The sequence below is a fragment of the Protopterus annectens genome, chromosome 10.part0 (genome assembly GCF_019279795.1).
Source record: "Protopterus annectens isolate FY-2018-M chromosome 10.part0, PAN1.0, whole genome shotgun sequence".
Lineage (NCBI taxonomy): Eukaryota > Metazoa > Chordata > Ceratodontiformes > Protopteridae > Protopterus > Protopterus annectens.
The window spans coordinates 1,132,909,869-1,132,928,478 of NC_056744.1; the positions used below are offsets into that span (position 1 = coordinate 1,132,909,869).

General features: G+C 39.2%; 1 protein-coding gene across 1 annotated transcript in view; it reads left to right on the top strand.

Annotated features, from left to right (window-relative positions):
- LOC122813511 overlaps positions 1-18,610 on the top strand; it is a 206,066-nt gene that overhangs the window by 26,686 nt on the left and 160,770 nt on the right. Inside the window, exon 2 of the mRNA XM_044085857.1 lies at positions 313-397. Within this exon, the coding sequence (XP_043941792.1) occupies positions 313-397 (85 nt within the window). The remainder of the gene's footprint in view (positions 1-312; positions 398-18,610) is intronic.

Below are 18,610 nucleotides of genomic sequence, written 5' to 3' on the forward strand. Positions count from 1 at the left end.
CTAACAGTAGTTTCACAAGCTGTTTTCAACTAGTTTATCTTTGCACTGAAGTTGTTCCTTATCTCAGCTATTCATATAGGTGGTTGCTGGTATACACCACTATAAAAGCATTCAGATTCTTTTGTCTAGTAACATTAGTCTTTCAGAATTGATTTCCTGTTTTTAAGAATCAGCATTTATTTTGCCAGCAGTAAATATTGAATAATAATTTGGCATACCAGTCGAGTACTTACTGAATTTATTGCTTGATTACTTTTCAACATTGTTAGTTTTGGTCTGCTTTGAATTGCATGTTGTTTTTCATGTTAATAGGGTGAAAGCAAGTGAAATCTCATTTCCAGCATGCTCCAGTAATGACAGTTGCTGCAAGTTATCTTTGCTATCTTCAAGGGATGTGGTAAGTCATTAGCTTTGAATGATTAGAGACCTGTGGCATAGAAAACTGTTACACAAGGTTTACATTAAGCGTTCATAATGAAGTGCATTACTAAGGTACTTGCTTTCTTGACTATGTTCTGAAATATTAAAAATGTTGTGCTTAACATTCACCCAGGGTTAAAATGTTTGCTATTGTCTAAGCATTCCCGATGCTAATAAGTGTCAATCTAAGAACTGCATTAGTAGAAGTAACAGTGACAGTGACATTACAAACAGTCTTTTAAATATATTCAACCTTTGCCCAGGCAATACAGAGTTTGCTAAAATATATTAAGACAAAATAGTTACATGGGGCATCTACTACTTAGAGCATGCCATTCAGATGAGTAAGTGTGTCTGTGAGAGAAAGACTATCAGTCCATCTATCTATGTATCTGTCTGTCCAAAGAAAAGATACTTACACACACACACACACACACACACACACACACACACACACACACACACACACACACACACTTATATGACATGTGTATCCAGGTTACCAGACTGTACTCTAATGATAGATTTTTAAGTCATTCCCATAATAAAGTGGTCATTGTCTTCCCTGGTATGTCAATGCAGTGGCAGTCTCACTCAAATTTTGGCATAAAATAGTCTGGTCCTCCTTGTCCACTCACTTTGGTCTCCACTTCATTCAGTCACCATTTTCCTGCACAATGCAGAGCCTGTGGTCACTACATCCATTTCTGACCATGATGCTGGAGGAGCTCTGACACAAGGCCCAGTTCCCAAAAGTATTCGCTGAGAGCTTTGTCATTGTGCAGTGTAAGCAAGTTGAAAACGAAGAGCCTTGCTGTGTATTAACTTTAACTGTTCAAATACATTCCTGCCCTGTGCTGGAAAGTAGCTGTGATAGCCCCCCAAAGGAGTAGTGCTTGTACTCTTCGGACCACGTACTAGGTTGGCCACTGTTTCTTCTGTTGACCAATAGATTATACTGTTCATGCCAGTTACTTAGTCTCCCTAGTTTCTTGATTTCTGCATTCAGTAAATGAAAGAAAACACATTCTGCTTTGTGCCACCTTGTTAATTCCGTTGTACTAGCTGTTGCTCACTGTAATAATTGACCTGAAGCTGGGAACTATATTCCTAAATATGAGCAAGTACCTATTCATAGCTTATACCTCCTTAATCTCCCTTCGTCCGTCACTTCCTCGACTTATTCAGTTTCTGTCCCTGACACTCTAAATATGCCATAAGCCCGTTTTTCCTCTGACTTCATATTGAAATGTCTTTTTGTATTATAGTAACTTTTAATTTCTCTCTAAACTGATTACAATTTCTCTAAATGTGAAACTATTGTCATATAAATGTTTCTATTCTTAACCAATGTTTTCACATTGTCTAATTTGGTATACTTATTTAAATTGTAAATGTTTTTGTATTATTTTTGAAGTTTGTAAAATTATTGTTCTTAAAATGTTTTTGTAATACTTTGGAGCTTTTCCCCCTGGGCGACAGCTGAAATGGGCACCTCCCCAGCTGGACTCTCCCAGTAATAAAATGTCCCTCAATCAGTCAATAAATAATGTCTTTCTCGCAGAAGGCTGGGAAATGCAGTGTGCTATTGCCTGTACCAAGAATGCTCAATCCAGTGGGAAATGTAAGGGAATCTTATCTGGCTGAGAGATTCTCAGACATTTAATATTAAGGATGTGGTCTATGCACCTCTCCTCTGTTCTGTAAGGCCATGCCAGTCAGTTGACAGTACACTTAGGATGCCGCCTGACCAACTGACACTTGATGGTAGTAGAGCTAAAGAAGTACTCTGCAGGACAGAAAACATCAACCCACCCATTTATTGACTAATCTCTTAATTTATCACTTATTCTGTTTGAACAAGTAGAATAAGTGATAAATTAAGTGAAGAGGCCCTGAAGACAGTCCTGTTAAATTCTGCCTGTCATAATTTTTTGTGGAGTAGAAGTTCTTACCATAGCAGTGCCTCCTGTGGCGATATCAAGGATAAAGCAGTAAGCAGCTGAACAGCCAGGAAGAGCAGTCCTTGTGCATATGTACAGAATTTGAAGACCTTGCATGATTATGCTGGGAGGGAGGGCTAGTGGTTATAGTGAACAGTGTGTCTGCAGCACGACGGCTGTGAATTCTGCCACCCAGCTGTCACCTCTGGTGAGAAAAGAGTGAGCACTGATGGGCAGTGGGGAGCCCAGATGTCTGAGGCTGGAGGTAAACAAAGATGCACATATGTCTGAGGTTAGAAGAGGACAGAAAATATGTCTGGCATGTGAAGTGAGCTTATCTTTCTGAAAAATAAGAAAGTCATTTTTATACTTTCCTTTGCTATGTTCTGTGTCTGCTTTCTTTTCAACTGAGTAGCTGAATATCTACCTCTCTCTTCTGCTTCTTTGACCCCCCCCCCTTACTGTTCTTTCTTATTGTAAATATACAGCCATTAAGATGGATCTTTGAATCCAGTCTTGAGTATTTCTGTCCCTCCTAAGCAATGATGGAGCCTGTGTCTGATACAGAGTTAGTCTTTGGCAAGTTTCATCTGTGTAGAATGCTACAGTGTAATACTGATATGACGACTAGGTATGCTGCTATTGCAGCACATTGGCCTTTCTCTACCAGTGCACCCTCATAACTGTGATGTAATTCAATGTAAGTAGACAGCTTTGGTACACAGCATAGTTCTCTCTGGATTATATGGGCATTAGTATTTGTTATATCACTCATATACATATATACATTGAACTGGCTGCAAGCTTGGTATGCAGTAACAAACTACTTCTGCAGCCATACTGACTAGTTATCTCTAAATCAGGCACTGATCATGTAGTTGAAATTCTCTGTATATTAACCCTATGCAGTATGGATTGTGTTTCTAAATTTTGCTTATTATACCTGTCCTCTTGTGCAGGGAAGGCATAAAAGAAAATTTTTACTCGGTGCATCTAGATAAAAAAAATAACCTTAGATGACCGACACGGGGAAGTTTCCTAAACTGGTTCATAAAAGTAATTCAGGAAAAGGAGTCCTTGAATTTCCTCATCCAGAATTTATTAATTTAATAGCATTGCCCTGTAAACTGAGTAATATATTAGTTTTAGAGGCCCAGGACGTACTGGGTATTAGGCAACCTTCAGACACTGGACCCAACACATTTTGTCTTTGTCAAGGAAGGCCATGCCTACTAAACCTGGTGGATATCTTTGAGAATGTCAGGCAATAGATGAGGGGGGAAATGGTGCATAATGTCTACACGGACCTGACTAAGGTGTTCAGTACAATACCCCAGAGTTGGCAAACTCACCAAACTGGGCATAAAACACTTTATAACTCATTGGTTTGCCAGCTGGCTCACAGAGAGGACACAGGGAGTCAGGAGTGGTGATAACTACCTCCACTAAGAGAATAGTCACCAGCGGGGTGCCTCAGGTCTCCATGCTGGGATGGCTCCTAGTTAGAATCTACATCTTGGAGGTAAAAGCTAATGTCGAAGGCCTTTGGCTGACCAGGTTCGCAGATGACTGCAAATTGGGAGCTATGATAGATTCATAGATTCCCCCATGACACAAACATCTCACAAGAGGGTCTAACACAGTCAAATGACTATTACCAAAGTCACAAATTAAAACTCAGTGCCAAAAAATGCATTATAGTGCCCTTTGAGAAAACTGCCACCAAGGCTAATTGCGTCATTGATAAGACACCCCAAGAGTTGACCTGGTAGTCAAGGATCTGGGAACATATGTGGACAGTAATCTTGCCTTTGACCAGTGTGTGGCCAGGGTAGTAAGAAGATCATTCTGTGTCACCCAGATTGTAAGTAAGAGCATAGCATTCAGAGCTAAGAAAGTCATAGTGTCATTTTACTCTGCCCTTATCAGACCTATCATTGAGTATAGTGCCTCCTTCAGTATGTACCTAACCAGACATATGCAATGGCTGGAATGCCCACAAAGGTTCCTTACAAGGATAATCCAGGGTATAAACACATTGTTCTGTAAGCATCACCTTAAAGTCCTATCTCTATATTCTCTCCTCAGGTTACTGAGACACGATCTATGCTTGGCATACAAGGCATACTCAGATCTGTTTCTGATGGACGTTTTGCACATCTGCAAAATGAACAGTATCAGAACCAGTAGATCTAAGGATTTAAATTTAGCTTGTAACGTAAATAAGAAATGTTGGTGAGAAAAATACACGTCTCAGAGGATCACATTCTGGAATAGGCTCCCCATCCATGTGATGGAGAGTTCATCACTAACCTTATTAAGTGTAATTTTGACCGATGGATGGGAAATCAAAAATTCATCCCAGGTCTGGGCCTAGTGTCTCAGATAGAGGCAAACCCAGAAGTTCACCCCAGGTCTAGCCCCCATGTCTATGATAGACAGGGGCAGACAGTAATGCCCAAACTAACATACACCCCCCACATAACCTCTAGAAACTTCCTAACATACTCCCTCCTATTAAATGTTCGTGATACAATGGGACATAATTGGGTTGGATTACATGGGTAGGCTTATAAAGGCCCTTGTGGTCATTAGCCTAGTATACCTATGAACCTGTGAAAATGATGTTTTGTCTCTTGCCCAGCTGTATACATTCCAGTTCTTTTGACATTGCAACAGAATGTTTGAGTGGCCCAACACTATTGTGACAAATAGAATTGGATGAAGCTAAGCGGTTATCTGACCTGTAGGTCAGAGAGTGCTTCCATTGTTGGTAAAATATAGATAGAGTGGGAGAGAGAGGATTACTGAATGAAATACTGTCTCTTGAAAGGCTTTTAGTGGAATAAAAAATAGAAGGTCCCAATAGTATTGAGCCACTCTTAAAATTCTGTTGCTATGTCTGAAGAAGTGGAATGTATAGAGCTGGGCAAAAGACAAAACATTTTCACAGGATCATAGGTATACTAGACTAATGACCACAAGGGCATACATAGGAGCCTTACAAAGTCCTGCCCATTGTTATTCGTCTTTCTAATCTTCTTTCCCTATATTTTCTAATCTTATCTGATTGATTCTTATAGTTTAACATGCAGTATTTTATATTCCTTACTAATTATCCCTTTCTTAAGAACACTAAAGGCAGAGCAGATGAGAAAGCTAGAGGTGATGGAAATGAAGTGCCTGTGAAGGTTGGTAGGATGCACACTGTGGGACAGATGAAGAAATAAGGACATAAGAGCAGAAGCCAAAGTAGCTCCAATTGCAGAAAAGATCATAGAGAACTGATTGCGGTGGTTTGGTCATATGTGCAGAAAAGCAGAAGACAATCTGGTGAAGGAGCTCAAGGACAGACAGGAAGAAGGTAAGAGGGAATGAGGGTGTCCAGCACAGAGGTGGGTGGATTGTGTGAGCAAAGATCTAAGACAGTTAAGCATGAGTGTTGAAGGCAAGAGTGTGGCATTGACACGTGAGAGATGGTGACAGTTAACATGAAACACTGACCTCATTGTAGAGAAATGAGAAAAGGGGGGGGTTGATGATGATGATGATGATGATGATGATTTGTGCTTAATTGATGTAGTGAAAATAAGACAGAAGGAAGTGGGATATATGGTTTCTGGATAAGATTAGATAGATGTTACACAGATAAAGAATACTATAATGTGGTTTGAACCATGAAAATATATCTGGTGATAGTATCAGAATATGCACCTGTTCAAATTAAGTTAGACAAATGAAAATATACTGTGATAAGTATTGGTATTTTTCACTATTCCTCCTGAAAAGGAAGTAATTTAATGATTAGATAGCTCAAACCTTAAATGAAATGTTGTTAGATTTGAAATAAATTGCAGAACTCTTGCTTGGATAATTGTAAGCTGAAGATAAGAAATGTGATCATAATGAAAGCAAACAAGATATGGAATGACAGCCTTGGTAGGTATCTAGAAGGCTTAAAAAAGTAGGGATTTACAGAAGAGAAAAAGAAAATGCGAAACACGATAGGTTGAAGTACAGTCAAAAGAAAATAAAATGTCTATGCAAGAGTAAATGTCTATGCAAGAGTAGAAAACATGAATAAACAGAGCATTAGCTTTAAAAGAACTATTGTTTATAACAACACTAGAGCAACCAAATTTTTAGCTTCAGCATTTGAGGCACTAAAAGGTTGAAATAACTAAAATCAAGAATTATAAGAATGTCAAGGTAGAAGGGGACCTGATGAAAATTATGATTGTAATGGCAAATTGTTACAATACACCGTATAAGCAAGATGTAGAGGTTGAGTGTTTTCTAATGCGAGATTTGACCTTCGATTTTCCTTGGAAATCTTTCTGCAGATAAACATTTAGTAAATGTTATTCTTTCTTCCTGTAATAAGGTTGGAAAAGCCTTTGACAGAGTTGGGGAATGAGTATTCTTCTGCCATGCTGTTTGTTTAAGATTTTTAATTGTCAAGATCACATATTAAAGTTTTTGCTTGCTTCATTTGAGAATATGAGGAACATCATTGCCAGTTTTACTTCTTCTGAGGGTAAATACACACTTTACTTCTGTCTCAAGAAACCAAACATTCTTTGCTTATGACTGAACTGATGCATCTTTCAAAGCAGCAACTACTGGATCTGTAATGACAAGATTTGCATGGTCACTTTCTCGCAATTTACCTGAGGATGTTAATGTTGAATTTCTGAATTCTCCCCTTGAGAGGATGGTTGTTTTTGGACTATCTGCAACTGAGGTCTTGAAAAAGTGTGAGTGAGGGAAACTGAGTCAAGTGACGACTCAGATTTTTCATCTTTCCTTTTCCAGATTTGTTAAAGGATTCATCCTTGATCAGGATCTCTTTATAAAAAGTGAAATAAGAACACATTTAAAAAATCAATACCAAGGAGGCACCAAAAAGGAGGTAGCCTCACAGAAACCAGGAAGGTCCAAAAAGTCTGAGTGACTGTCCTCCAAATAGTAAGCCCCCCCCTTCCCACCCTATAAGCCTTTAAATCTCCCCCAATATCTGTCCCTGCATTTCTCTCTCTAGCAATGGATCATCTCAGACAAATGGGTTCTGAAAGGGGGCACAGATGGCAATGGGAGTCTCTTCCTCCTTTTCAGTGTATTCTTCTTCATCCACCAGATTAAACGTCTTTTTTTCCCTTCCTGTCATTTGGCATTTGCTGACTTGGGAGGTCAGAAAGCCTCTTCCTCTTTGTCTGTCATTGAGAAGTTTTAAGTCAAGAATGTTTCTGGTACCAAAAATGCATTAGACCTTGCTTGGGGAGCTGCCTCTTTGGGGGTAAAAGTGAAGGGTGTTTGAGACAAAAGAGACAGACCAAAACACAGAAGCATAAAAGATATGTTGGCAGTTATAAATGCGCTCTTCTCTCTCAATCATCTGTGGTCCCCAGGATCAAACAAATGAGGGCATTCAAGATCCTGCCCTCCATGCACGTTAGCCATGGTAGCCTGGGATAATGCTATTCAACATAACTCACTCTACAGTAGTCTTCACAGCAGAACATTGTGAGCAAGACCAGGACATACCTTCATGAATAGAAATTGATTCAGGGGGTATTCCAGGATATGATCCAGTTGTAGGGAACACCTTAGACAGTTCTATTTGCTTCCATTCACAACAAACACCTAGCAAGTTTCTGCTCCAGGACTCCTTGCAAGCAGGCCTGGAAACTAGCTCTATTCTCATTTTCATGGAGAAGACTATTCTGTATGCCTTTCCACCCTTTTTAGTGATATTCACGGTCATTGTGAAGATATAGAAGGGACTCTCCAAAGATCATTGTGTTGCCTCCCTTCTGACCCAGGCAACAGTGGATGTTCATTACGCTTCACTATTGCAGTAATAACTCCTTGAGATTTCCTGTTGTGGATGCCAGAGACTTTAATCCCCTTCTCTTGGCCCAGCATATGGCCTCCTATCAAACATCAGGGTATAAGGGTTGTCAGCCATCTCCATACTTTCATTTCTTTCTTACCATCAGAACCCAACTGTATTTTGCAGTGTCATCAGTGGATGCAAAGCCAGAACTTTGAACTGCAAAGATGAATACTTCATTCAGAATAAATACTCCATTCAGGAATTAATTTGTCTTTCACTTAGTCCAAATTCTGTTACAGTTACATGTCAAGTCTATTAGATGTCAATTGCTAAGTTGAATGTTTATCTAGAGTGTGGGAAACAAGTCCCTCATTGGGACATCCACACACTCATTTTTGCCTGGGCACAGAATGCAATGTGCTCTGCTGTCCCCACTTTGCTAGCTTTGATTCCAAAATGATAAAGCATGGGGCTGAGTCCTTAGAAAAAACTTTTTGACATGGAAAGGGAGCTTCAGTGACCTTCTTAGTCTATGGCATCTGTCAGTCAGTTTAAACTAGGTTTTCCCTCATAAGAAGAAGAAACATCTGAATACACAAATGGGTCCAAATGACAATCTCTCACCATCCAACAGTCTACCCAGGCTCAAGACAGTAGAAGGAGAAACATATTTGCAGTCCCTTCTGATGGAGTGTTTGGCCAAGACTTGTATCAAGACCCTTTGGAGACCACTATGCCGTTGGCCTTCTCAACATCCATGCAGGCCAAAGGACTCTGGGTGTCAGATGGGTTTAGAGTCACTCTGTAGATCCTGGCTTCTGACTACATTAGGGGAGGGTAGTATCCCCACTGTTTCAGAGGAACCCAAAGCCGACTGACCACAGACTGTGGCCAGACTTCCATTGCCTGTGTCAACGACTTACAGTGTCACACCTAAGTCCAGACCCAAGGCCAAACAAATGAAGGCTATTTCCTTGCTTAAATTTAGGCATTCTTTGTCATAGTCACACCAGGCCTGCCTACAGTACCTTATCAGGTTGGCTGGTAATCTCATGGATTTCTTGAGATTCAGGCAGCTGAGCCCTGGAAAGACCCTGCTACAGGATCTTTTCCTGGAAAAAGAAAGAGGGACAAATTTCCCCGAGGAGTCTTCTGAATATAATGACTAGCATATGTTTTATTTTTTTTTAAACAGAAACATCATATCACGTATGACATAGGCAGAATCATACATTTATATAAATAAAAACAAACTATATTGACATATTTTCATATACAAACATTATACACAACTTACAATCTATACAGTCATTGTCAGTAAAACAATACATAGCTCTTTCAATTCCTACCTTCCCTTAAACCTCATTCCTCCTCCAAAACAGTGTTTTGCATGTATTGTTTCTGCTATGTAATTTCCTCCTACCCTTTTCTAAAAATCCCACTTCCAGTTCTTTTATCTTTGTTACTATATTGACTACTACTAGTACAGTTGGTTTAGACTTTGATGTCCATTTTCTAGTAATTGCTTTTTGGCAGTCACCAGAATTAAACTCTGCAAGGCCTTACTATGTCTAGGAAATTCCGATTCTGTATCACAGCTCAAAAAATTATTTCCTTAGTTACACCAATTTGCTCACCCAACATTTCTTACAGAATAGTCTGCACTGGATTTTTAAAGTCTGCCAACTCATTACATTCCCAAAAATATGTTCCTAGTTACCTCTTTCTTCCCCATCACACCTCCAATATTTGCAATCTACCTGAGGAAAAATTCTTTGGAATCTGTTTTGGGTACAGACATACATATGCAAAAACTTTAAGGCAAAGATCCTACATTTTCTAGACTTTATTGCATATTTGGGTACCATACATATGTACTGCTCCTAGTTTCTTTGTGAATTGCTTATCCAGTCTCTCTCTTCCCAATATTTTCTAACCTTTTCTGATTGATTCCTATAATTATTGTGCAATATTTTATATGCCATACTAATTATCCCTTTTTAACAGCAGCTTATATTCTAGATTCTACTAAAAATTGTAATAGTGCTGGTCTTTTGCTTAGTACCCCCTATTTCTTTCTGTTTGCCTATACTCTAATATCAATTCTTGATAGAGAAGGCAATCTGTAGCCTACAGTCCAAATGAATTATTGGCCTCTTCCCATTTTTTTCCTTTCCTTCTGTAATTATTTGCTCCCAATACCTTGGTACCTTTGCCAGTTTTCTCCAGTAAATTCCAGCCCCCTCTTGTCTATTTTGTATACCCCCTAATTACAGTCATGCCTATTGGAAGAATCTCCTTTCTCCATTCCTGAGTTGGCTTCGTTCTTAAAATACTTTCTGCTACTTAAGAATATAATATTTGTATGGCTGTTGTTATTCTCCTTAGGGATCTTCATCCAAAATCCCAGTCTCTCCTTTATTCTTGAGCTTCCCCCTGTTTCATAATCATCCCTTTCCATGTTGAATTGTAGCTTTCTGCTTGTGTTATGAACCTTAACCATGTAGCTCTGAAATACCCCTTCAAATCAGGTAATCCCAAACCACCTTGTTCTATTGGAAGGATCAATTTATCTGTGGCGTTGCTAACATCAGAAGCAAGGGAGTTATACTGGATACTACACCTGCAAGCTGACAAAGATCTTGGTCTTAATGACAGGGTCTCTTTAAGACCCAAACTGAAACAAAGAAAACCTTTTTGTCTTAAATGAGTATGCTGTTCTTGCTGGCTAAATTACATCTATATTTACTGGATGTTTTACTTGTTTGATTATGGTTTGAAGAAGCAGTGTTTACTGCAAAAGCGCTTACCATTTTTTGATATACTTGTGTTTTATGGTTTATTTTATTTTATTAAAAGTTTTCTGCCTAAACAGCCTTGCATTTTTATTATATTGATAAGAAAATGTTATTTCACATGATTCTTTCAGTCCATCTGCACTTTAATGGTAAAAATACTCTCCCCACACACTATCTGCTCAATCTGTTACGTCTTTGCTCCATATTTCAGTGATCTCTTCAGTAGGGACCAGATATATCATCACTAAATTAAGTAGAACAGAATTTCATTGAAGCAGTAGTTCAAAGAGGTTTTCATGTCAGACCACAAAACAGAATTTCTTTTAAAACTCCTTGGGCATTAACCCACTCCAGAGGTATCCATGTCCCTTCTAATCAAAGCCTAACCTATTTTGTGAAAATTGTTTCACAAGCAGGTCGTAAACAAGGAGTCTTCTGCTTTCCTGTCAAAACAGTGGTACTCAAGGTTCTTTATCATCACAAGGTTTATCGCGTTGAGGAAAATGGGATTACAGGACCCATTTTGGATCTATCCCATGCAAACACTTCAAAGTCAAGAAATTCAAAACAGCAGCACTTCATTTATTTCTTCCCTTTCTGTTTCAGGAAGCCAGAATGCAATTTTGTATCTGTAAGATGCATATTGGCATTTCCTTTGCAGAAGACTTCTCTGGATTAAAGATAGGAGGCAACATTTTTAGTTAGTTCTACTTGGTCTACTAATTGTTCCCATAGTATTTACTAAGTATTTAATTTCTTCCATAGCCATAGTAGAACCAGAGTAAGGGCATTGCAAGTATATCCCCCTCTGGTTAACCCCCAGATTCAAGCATAGTCCAAGAGGCAAAGGACTTTCTTAATTTAATAATTCAGTTTATAGATTCTGTAGGATTAGCAGTCCTTGTTAAGATATGGTCGCAGCACAGAGGAAGGCCTCTTCAGGAGCAGTCCTAGAACCTGTGCATCAGAAAGCCCTTCTGATCCATTAAAGGGTGTGCGAGATGTCCTTATTTCAGTAGGCAGCATCCTAGATCAGTCTTCAGCAAATACCTTTCTGGTACTTTCAAGTCATATGTCAGCCAGTACTGTGATTGTTCAGCATACCAGATTTCATGTAAATAATCCAAAATTATTTTGTAAATCTCTGGCATTAGATGAGGAATCCTCCAAAATAAACATTTTCACTAAGCCTTGCTTTAATGAAGGAGCTAAAATGGGTAAATACAGTTTTCCTTAACGTAATAAATTTACTGTTTTCCATCACCCTACCAGGGCTCCAACTGCAGTTACAGCAGAGCCTGACTGGTTTGCTGTTGTGGAATTCATAGCAAATTTGCATTGCAGACTAAACTCTGGGTATATGCAGGTCAGCATGAAGGAAATGCTAGCACACTTTCTAGCAGTGAAAGCATTGAAAAATGACAATTTCTAAAATGTATTTAGGTACACGAGTAACTGAACAGTACATAATTCACTGACAGTCAGGGTGGGACAAGATTTTATTACCTTTGGGACTAGCCATACAACTGTGTGCACTACTTTTATCACAAGAGATGACTGTCATATGGCAGAAAATGTTAACCAGGCAAGTCATCTGAACCATGAGCAGCAGCTTTATTTTCAGAATTTTTTTTAGAATTATGAAGTGTTTAAAACAGTGGGATAGGGATCTGATTGAGCTTCCTACCCTTCATATTCCCCCCCAAAAAAAACACACACTCATTTCCCCATCTTGAAGCATGACCCACAATGTTCAGTCATAACCTCTTATGCATTCCCTCTAATAAAATCTGATTCAAACCATTCTGTGAAAGCAGCAAAAGAAAGAACCAGGTGATCCTAATTAAGTTTTGTCCCATCTAACTTTTGTTATCTCATCTCAAGCAGGTGTTAAGCAAGTTTCTAAATCTTTCTCTCAGAAAGGACCTTCTCTGTTTCATTAGCAAGGCAGAATGTTGTTATATGCATCACTTGAATCTCTTCTTTCCTTGCATTATCTGTCATTCACAAAACTAGGAGACCTTCTGTTAGGAAATAGCATTTGCCAGAATGGAAGAGAAGTAGGAATGCACAGTGCTGCAGTATTTGGCATTGCTACCATTCAGCTTCTGTTTTTCTGGTTTTAATTTCCCAGCTGGTGCGCCTTCTGTTCAGAGTCTGCATATCCTAGATGTTCATCACATCGATCACTGCTGCAGAGATTATATTCTGCCAAGAGCATAACAGCCAGACAGTTTACAAAGCTTCATGCCACCTTCTATGCACCCAAACTGTCATTCAGTTTGAGCTGAGTTGCCTAAAAATAAAGGCTTGAGTGCCAAGCCCTTCAGAGCTTTCCTGCCACAGAAGAGTATGCTCCTCTGAGGCTTTTGAGGATTAATGGTCAGATGGTGGTGGTGCTGTGCTGGGCAGATAAGCTGCCTTTGGGGAAAAAATTTCATTTTAAAAATTGTCTAGCAACACTTTCCTGTTCAGGAAAGTTATTTTAAAGCTAGGACTTTTTGTTTTAGTGGACTGTCTGTCACGAGACTGGTATTGTAATTTTAAACTAGGGTGCTTTTTTTTCTTATCGGTTTACAACAGTTGTTTAAAGTATTTGAAAACCATTTGTTCTGTGGAGTAGTTGTATTTACTTTACTTTTTGGGGCTGGCCAAGTGTTTTAAAGTGTTTTTACAGTGATTTTATGTGAAAAAAGTGACTAAAAATTACATTTTTACTGGATTTTGTTGTTTGTTTTCCCCGGGAAAGTGGCACCATTTTCAGTTTGACCATGTAACAAACTGTTGGCCCCATGGTCTGTCTTTCTTCCAGCCACAAAAACTAAAAAGTTAAGCAAACTACGCTTGCCACTACAGCAGGCTAGCAGTTTGCCTCAGCCATAGGTGGGTGACCCTACTGTGGCCATTAGTTGTATCTCAGATCAGTCATCTTTTACCTTGGATCCCACTGATGTAGCATCTACAGCCACTATGGAGTGAGGGTTAGCCACAGTCTCTGCAGCTGTTGGAGTTCTCTTAGTGGGCAAGGGAGAGCCACTGTTGTTGATGCTGGGAGAGGGAATAAGGAAGGCTTCCCTATTTTTTCAGAATGTTGTGCCCTTCCGTGGGGAAGCTGCTGCTGCCATTAATAACACTGTTGGCCCTATTTTCCTATAAAAAAGAAGCAGAAAACTAAGCATGTATTTATTCCTCCTCAAATTTCCTTTGACAGGAGTAATTTACTGGGTCTGGCTCAGGGTTTAATTCAGACTGTTGATCCTGCTTTTAAAGTAGTTTCTGGTAAAAGAAAGTGGATTACCCCTTTCCTGAAAAGATTCAAGATTCTGAATCTGAACAGAAAGATGAAGGGACAGATGCAGGGTTTTCTTCTCTGATTTCTAATTCAGACTCAGAGGAGAGCTCAGTTTCTGATTCTCCCTGTGGGTGTTTCTGTTTTTCTGAGATTATTTCCAGAATGTGCTAGTGTTTTCAGTGGGAGAACTCTGAGGTCCCTCATAAAATATTATGAGCTGTTACTGAAGGAGATTCCAGAATCTTCATCCATTCCCACAGTTCTGTCAGCATTGGAAGATGTGTGTGTTACTGTCTGCAATTTTCATGATAATAAGCCAACTGTCCCTAAAAAAGCAGGTAGGATTTGTAAAGTTACTCAGTCTTTTAAGCTTTTATACACCCTTCCGAAAGGCTCACTATTAAAATATCTGCATTCCAAATCCTGAGTGCTAACAAGGTGAAAGAAAAGACCAAAACCAAGGAAAAGAATGAATCTTGAAGATCGCTGTTCTCCTTTAAACTTCTTTTTTGCGGGGGGGGGGGACTACAACCCCTGATGTTGGGGACAAAGCCACACCTGAACTTATATATATATATATATATATATATATATGAATTGCAATATCACCATACCTTGGAGAAAAGGGAATATTCCAAAAAATGGCATTCTCGGACTTAATATATGTTTTTGTTTTTTGGCCATTTAGTTTCCATGTTTTGGGACTCACTGTAGATGTTCTGACATTTGAAATGGTTATCCTTCCCAAACCTGACTCAGCAGTTATAGCTTTAGTTAATCATACTGCTGCTAAACATTTAGGTAATTCCAATCCTACTCTTTCTGACAAGGATGGCAAGATTATTGATATGTATGGGAAAAATATATGCTTCTGCAGCTTTGATTTTCAGTTTTGAATTGTCAGACTAATTTGTTAAACTTTGTTCTAATTAATTAATTGTAAAAGTATTAAGAATGTTTTGTTTGCAGTTTCTTCCTGTGAGGAAAAAATTGCATTAAATAATTTAGTTTCTCCTATTGTACATGTCATTAATCATTGTTTACAGTGTGTGTATGACTCACTTGATGCTTCTTCCAGGAGGTTTGCTTGACTGTGTTCTCAGAACCTCCCATATGATGATAAAATGAGATTAAATTCTCCTTTACATAACTATTTAAGGGACCTTACCCCCCCCCCCGCAGCCCCATTTCCCTTCCAGAAAGTCTGCATCTGCATTTTTCTCTTTCGCAATCAAATAGTTTCAGAAAATGGGTTCTGAAGATAGTTCATCAAGGTTACAGATGGCAATGGAAAGAAATTCCTCCTATCCAGGGGTAATCTCTCATCTACGAGTCCAGGCTCTCTTATTTCCACCTGTCCTTCATCACATGCTGTCCCAGGCAGTGATAGAACCAGTTCCTCCTTCCCAGGTGGGGAAAGAGTTTTATTTAAGGATGTTTTTATTGCCAAAGAAATAAAATGCTTAGAGAACAGTTCTGCATCTTTTTTCTTAAACCCATTTGTGATAGTGCTCAAGTTCAAAATTTTGCTACTTTACAACTTGTAACCTCTTCTTCCTCATTCAAGTTTCCTGGTAGCACTAGATTTAAAGAATGCTTATGATCGCATCCCTGTTCATCCAGACTTCAGGTATTTCTTAAGGTCTTGCGCGTCTGGATCACAGTATCAGTTCTTTGCTTTGCCTTTTGACTATCAACTGCATCAAGTATGTTCAATAAATGCCTAGTTCTATTTATAGCTCATTGCAGGATACACGGTATCCACATTTTTCCACATTTCAATGACTTGCTTATTTTTGCAGAGACTTTTTCAAATTGTCAGGTATCTCTCGCACAAGCTGGGATTCCAAGAGAACATACAAAAGTCTTTTTTTGACTCTTTCACACCAGATCGTGTTCCCAGGGTATCAGCAAGACCCTTCATTTCAAAGAAGTTTCCTTCCACAGGAAAAAGCTTTCCACTCGCATTTTGGTCATACGAGGAAATACCTCAGGATTTTGGGACCAACTATGATTATAGTGATAACCTCTGGCAAGAGTCCACATGAGAACGAAATAATGATATCTGAAGTCTCCTTGATCCCAGCACCAACATCCTTTGTCCTTTCAAATCCCAGTGCTGAGGTTTGTCAGAAGAGAAATCACTTGGTGGAGAAGGCAAATATTCTTAAATCCCGGTCTTCCCTTCTCCATCCCTGTTCCAAAGCATTCGGTCTCCTCATACACCTTGGAATTTGCTTGGGGAAGAGATTCAAGATGGATAAAAGTGCAGGGTGTGTGGGACACTAAGGACAAATGCAAACAAATCAATATAAAAGAGATGCATCTTTGGTTCCCAGGACCTTTTCAAGTTGCTGCAGACAATGCAACAGTGATGTGGTACTTTACCAAATGAGGGGAGACCTGGTCATACCTTTTTTGCAGGCTAGGCATGTTAGCTTGGGATATAGTATCACAGCACAGTCTCAATCTATGGGTTTCCTACATTCTGTCAGAGCAAAACTGTGTGTCAGAGAGCTGAAGCAGGACAAAGGCAGACCCTCATGAATGGAAAGTAGACCTATTTGTCTCCTGTCTGAACAATCATTTGGAAAGATTCTGTTGTAGGACTCCATGTAAGAAGGCCTTGAAGACAGATGCCTTTTCTTTTCTTTCTTTTCCTTTCCTTGAACGGAATGTTCATTATGATTTTCTACTCTTTCAACTGAATACCAGGGTACTTCTGAAAATTCAGGAGGAATGCCCGAAGACGGGTCTATATTATAATACTGAAAATCCTTTTAAGCGAACACGAAAACACAGAAATGTATTGTGTGAACCGCGATTATGTCGAACGTACGAAACCGCGAAATTCAAAAAGTCCAAGTGTCATGGTTGGCTCGTCTGCGGTACAGCTCCGTAAGGTAAGTGTGCGATAGTTATGGACCTTAGGGTTAAGGTGCGGGTTAAGGTAAGTGCATAGATAGGTAATGTATGCAAGGTTTAGTGTAGGGTTAGAATTAGGGTTTTGTTAAATGTATGTGTGTGGATTATTTGTTTTGTTTTGGTATATCACTGTAGGGTAAGTGTGCGATAGTTATGGACCTTAGGGTTAGGGTGCGGGTTAAGGTAAGTGCATAGATAGTAATGTATGTAAGGTTTAGTATAGGGTTAGACATAGGGTTTTGGTGCTTTACTTTAGGGTTAGGAGTAGGGTTTTGGTTAGTGTATGTATGTGGTTTATTTATTTTGTTTGGGTAGGCAGTATGTAGTGGAAGGTGGAATTGGTCGACTATGGGGATTCGACTTTTTGTATTTTGCGGTTTCGTACGTTTGCCATAATCGCGGTTTGCGCAGTACGTGTCAGTGTTTTCGTGTTCGCTTAAAAGGATTTTCGGTATTATAATATAGACCCCCTGAAGACTATTGTGGTGATTCCCTTCTGGCCCAAACAACTGTGGATCTCCCTTCTTTTAGGAATGGCCAGGGGCAATTACTACACGGTACCTCACATACTAGATCTACTCACACAAGAACGGGGGGGGGGTGTTTGATACACCCTGATCTAAATCAACTGCAGTTGACTGCCTTGATGATAGAGTCTTAATTCCCTTTAGGCACCTGTTTACTGAGAACATGAGCAGGTACTAATGGAGACAAGAAAGCCTGCTACTAGAAAATCACATATTAATAATTGGGAAACGTTTTCTAGTTGGTGCCAGCAATATAACTAGCACTCATTTAGGGTTAGTTGTTCTTTGGTTTTACAATATTTCTGTGCGTTACTATCCTATGGCCTTTCTTACTCCTCCATCAAGGTTCATTTATTGACCATTTCAGCACGTCTTCTCATAGATCTTTCTCTTTCAATGCATTCTCATATCAAAATGTTTTTGAATGGGGTTTTGCATAAAAGGCCCCTCCTTGCTGTCGCTTATCTAGTCAGGATACAGTAGACAAGACTTTGTGGGTTCTGTTCAAGCACCTTTATTATGTACAAACACATCAGGATTGCGGCTTATTAACTTTAACTTAAGTAAACTTATATACAAACTAGCTATTGCACTTGTACATGCTCACTCCCTGGCTGCACTCTCAAATTAGCACTGAGATTAGCACGTGCTCACTGTTTAGACGCACGTTCAGGTCTTGAAATGCTTCTTAAAGATACAGCACACACACTCTTTGAAAAATAGGTTATACAGTATTGACAATATCAGTTGACATGCAATCAATACAAATTATCTGTCATGCAATTATACAGAACTAGATAAACATATATACAATCAAGTCCAGGTCGCTGTGCATTTCACACTAGGTCTGGAAATATGACCAGTACATG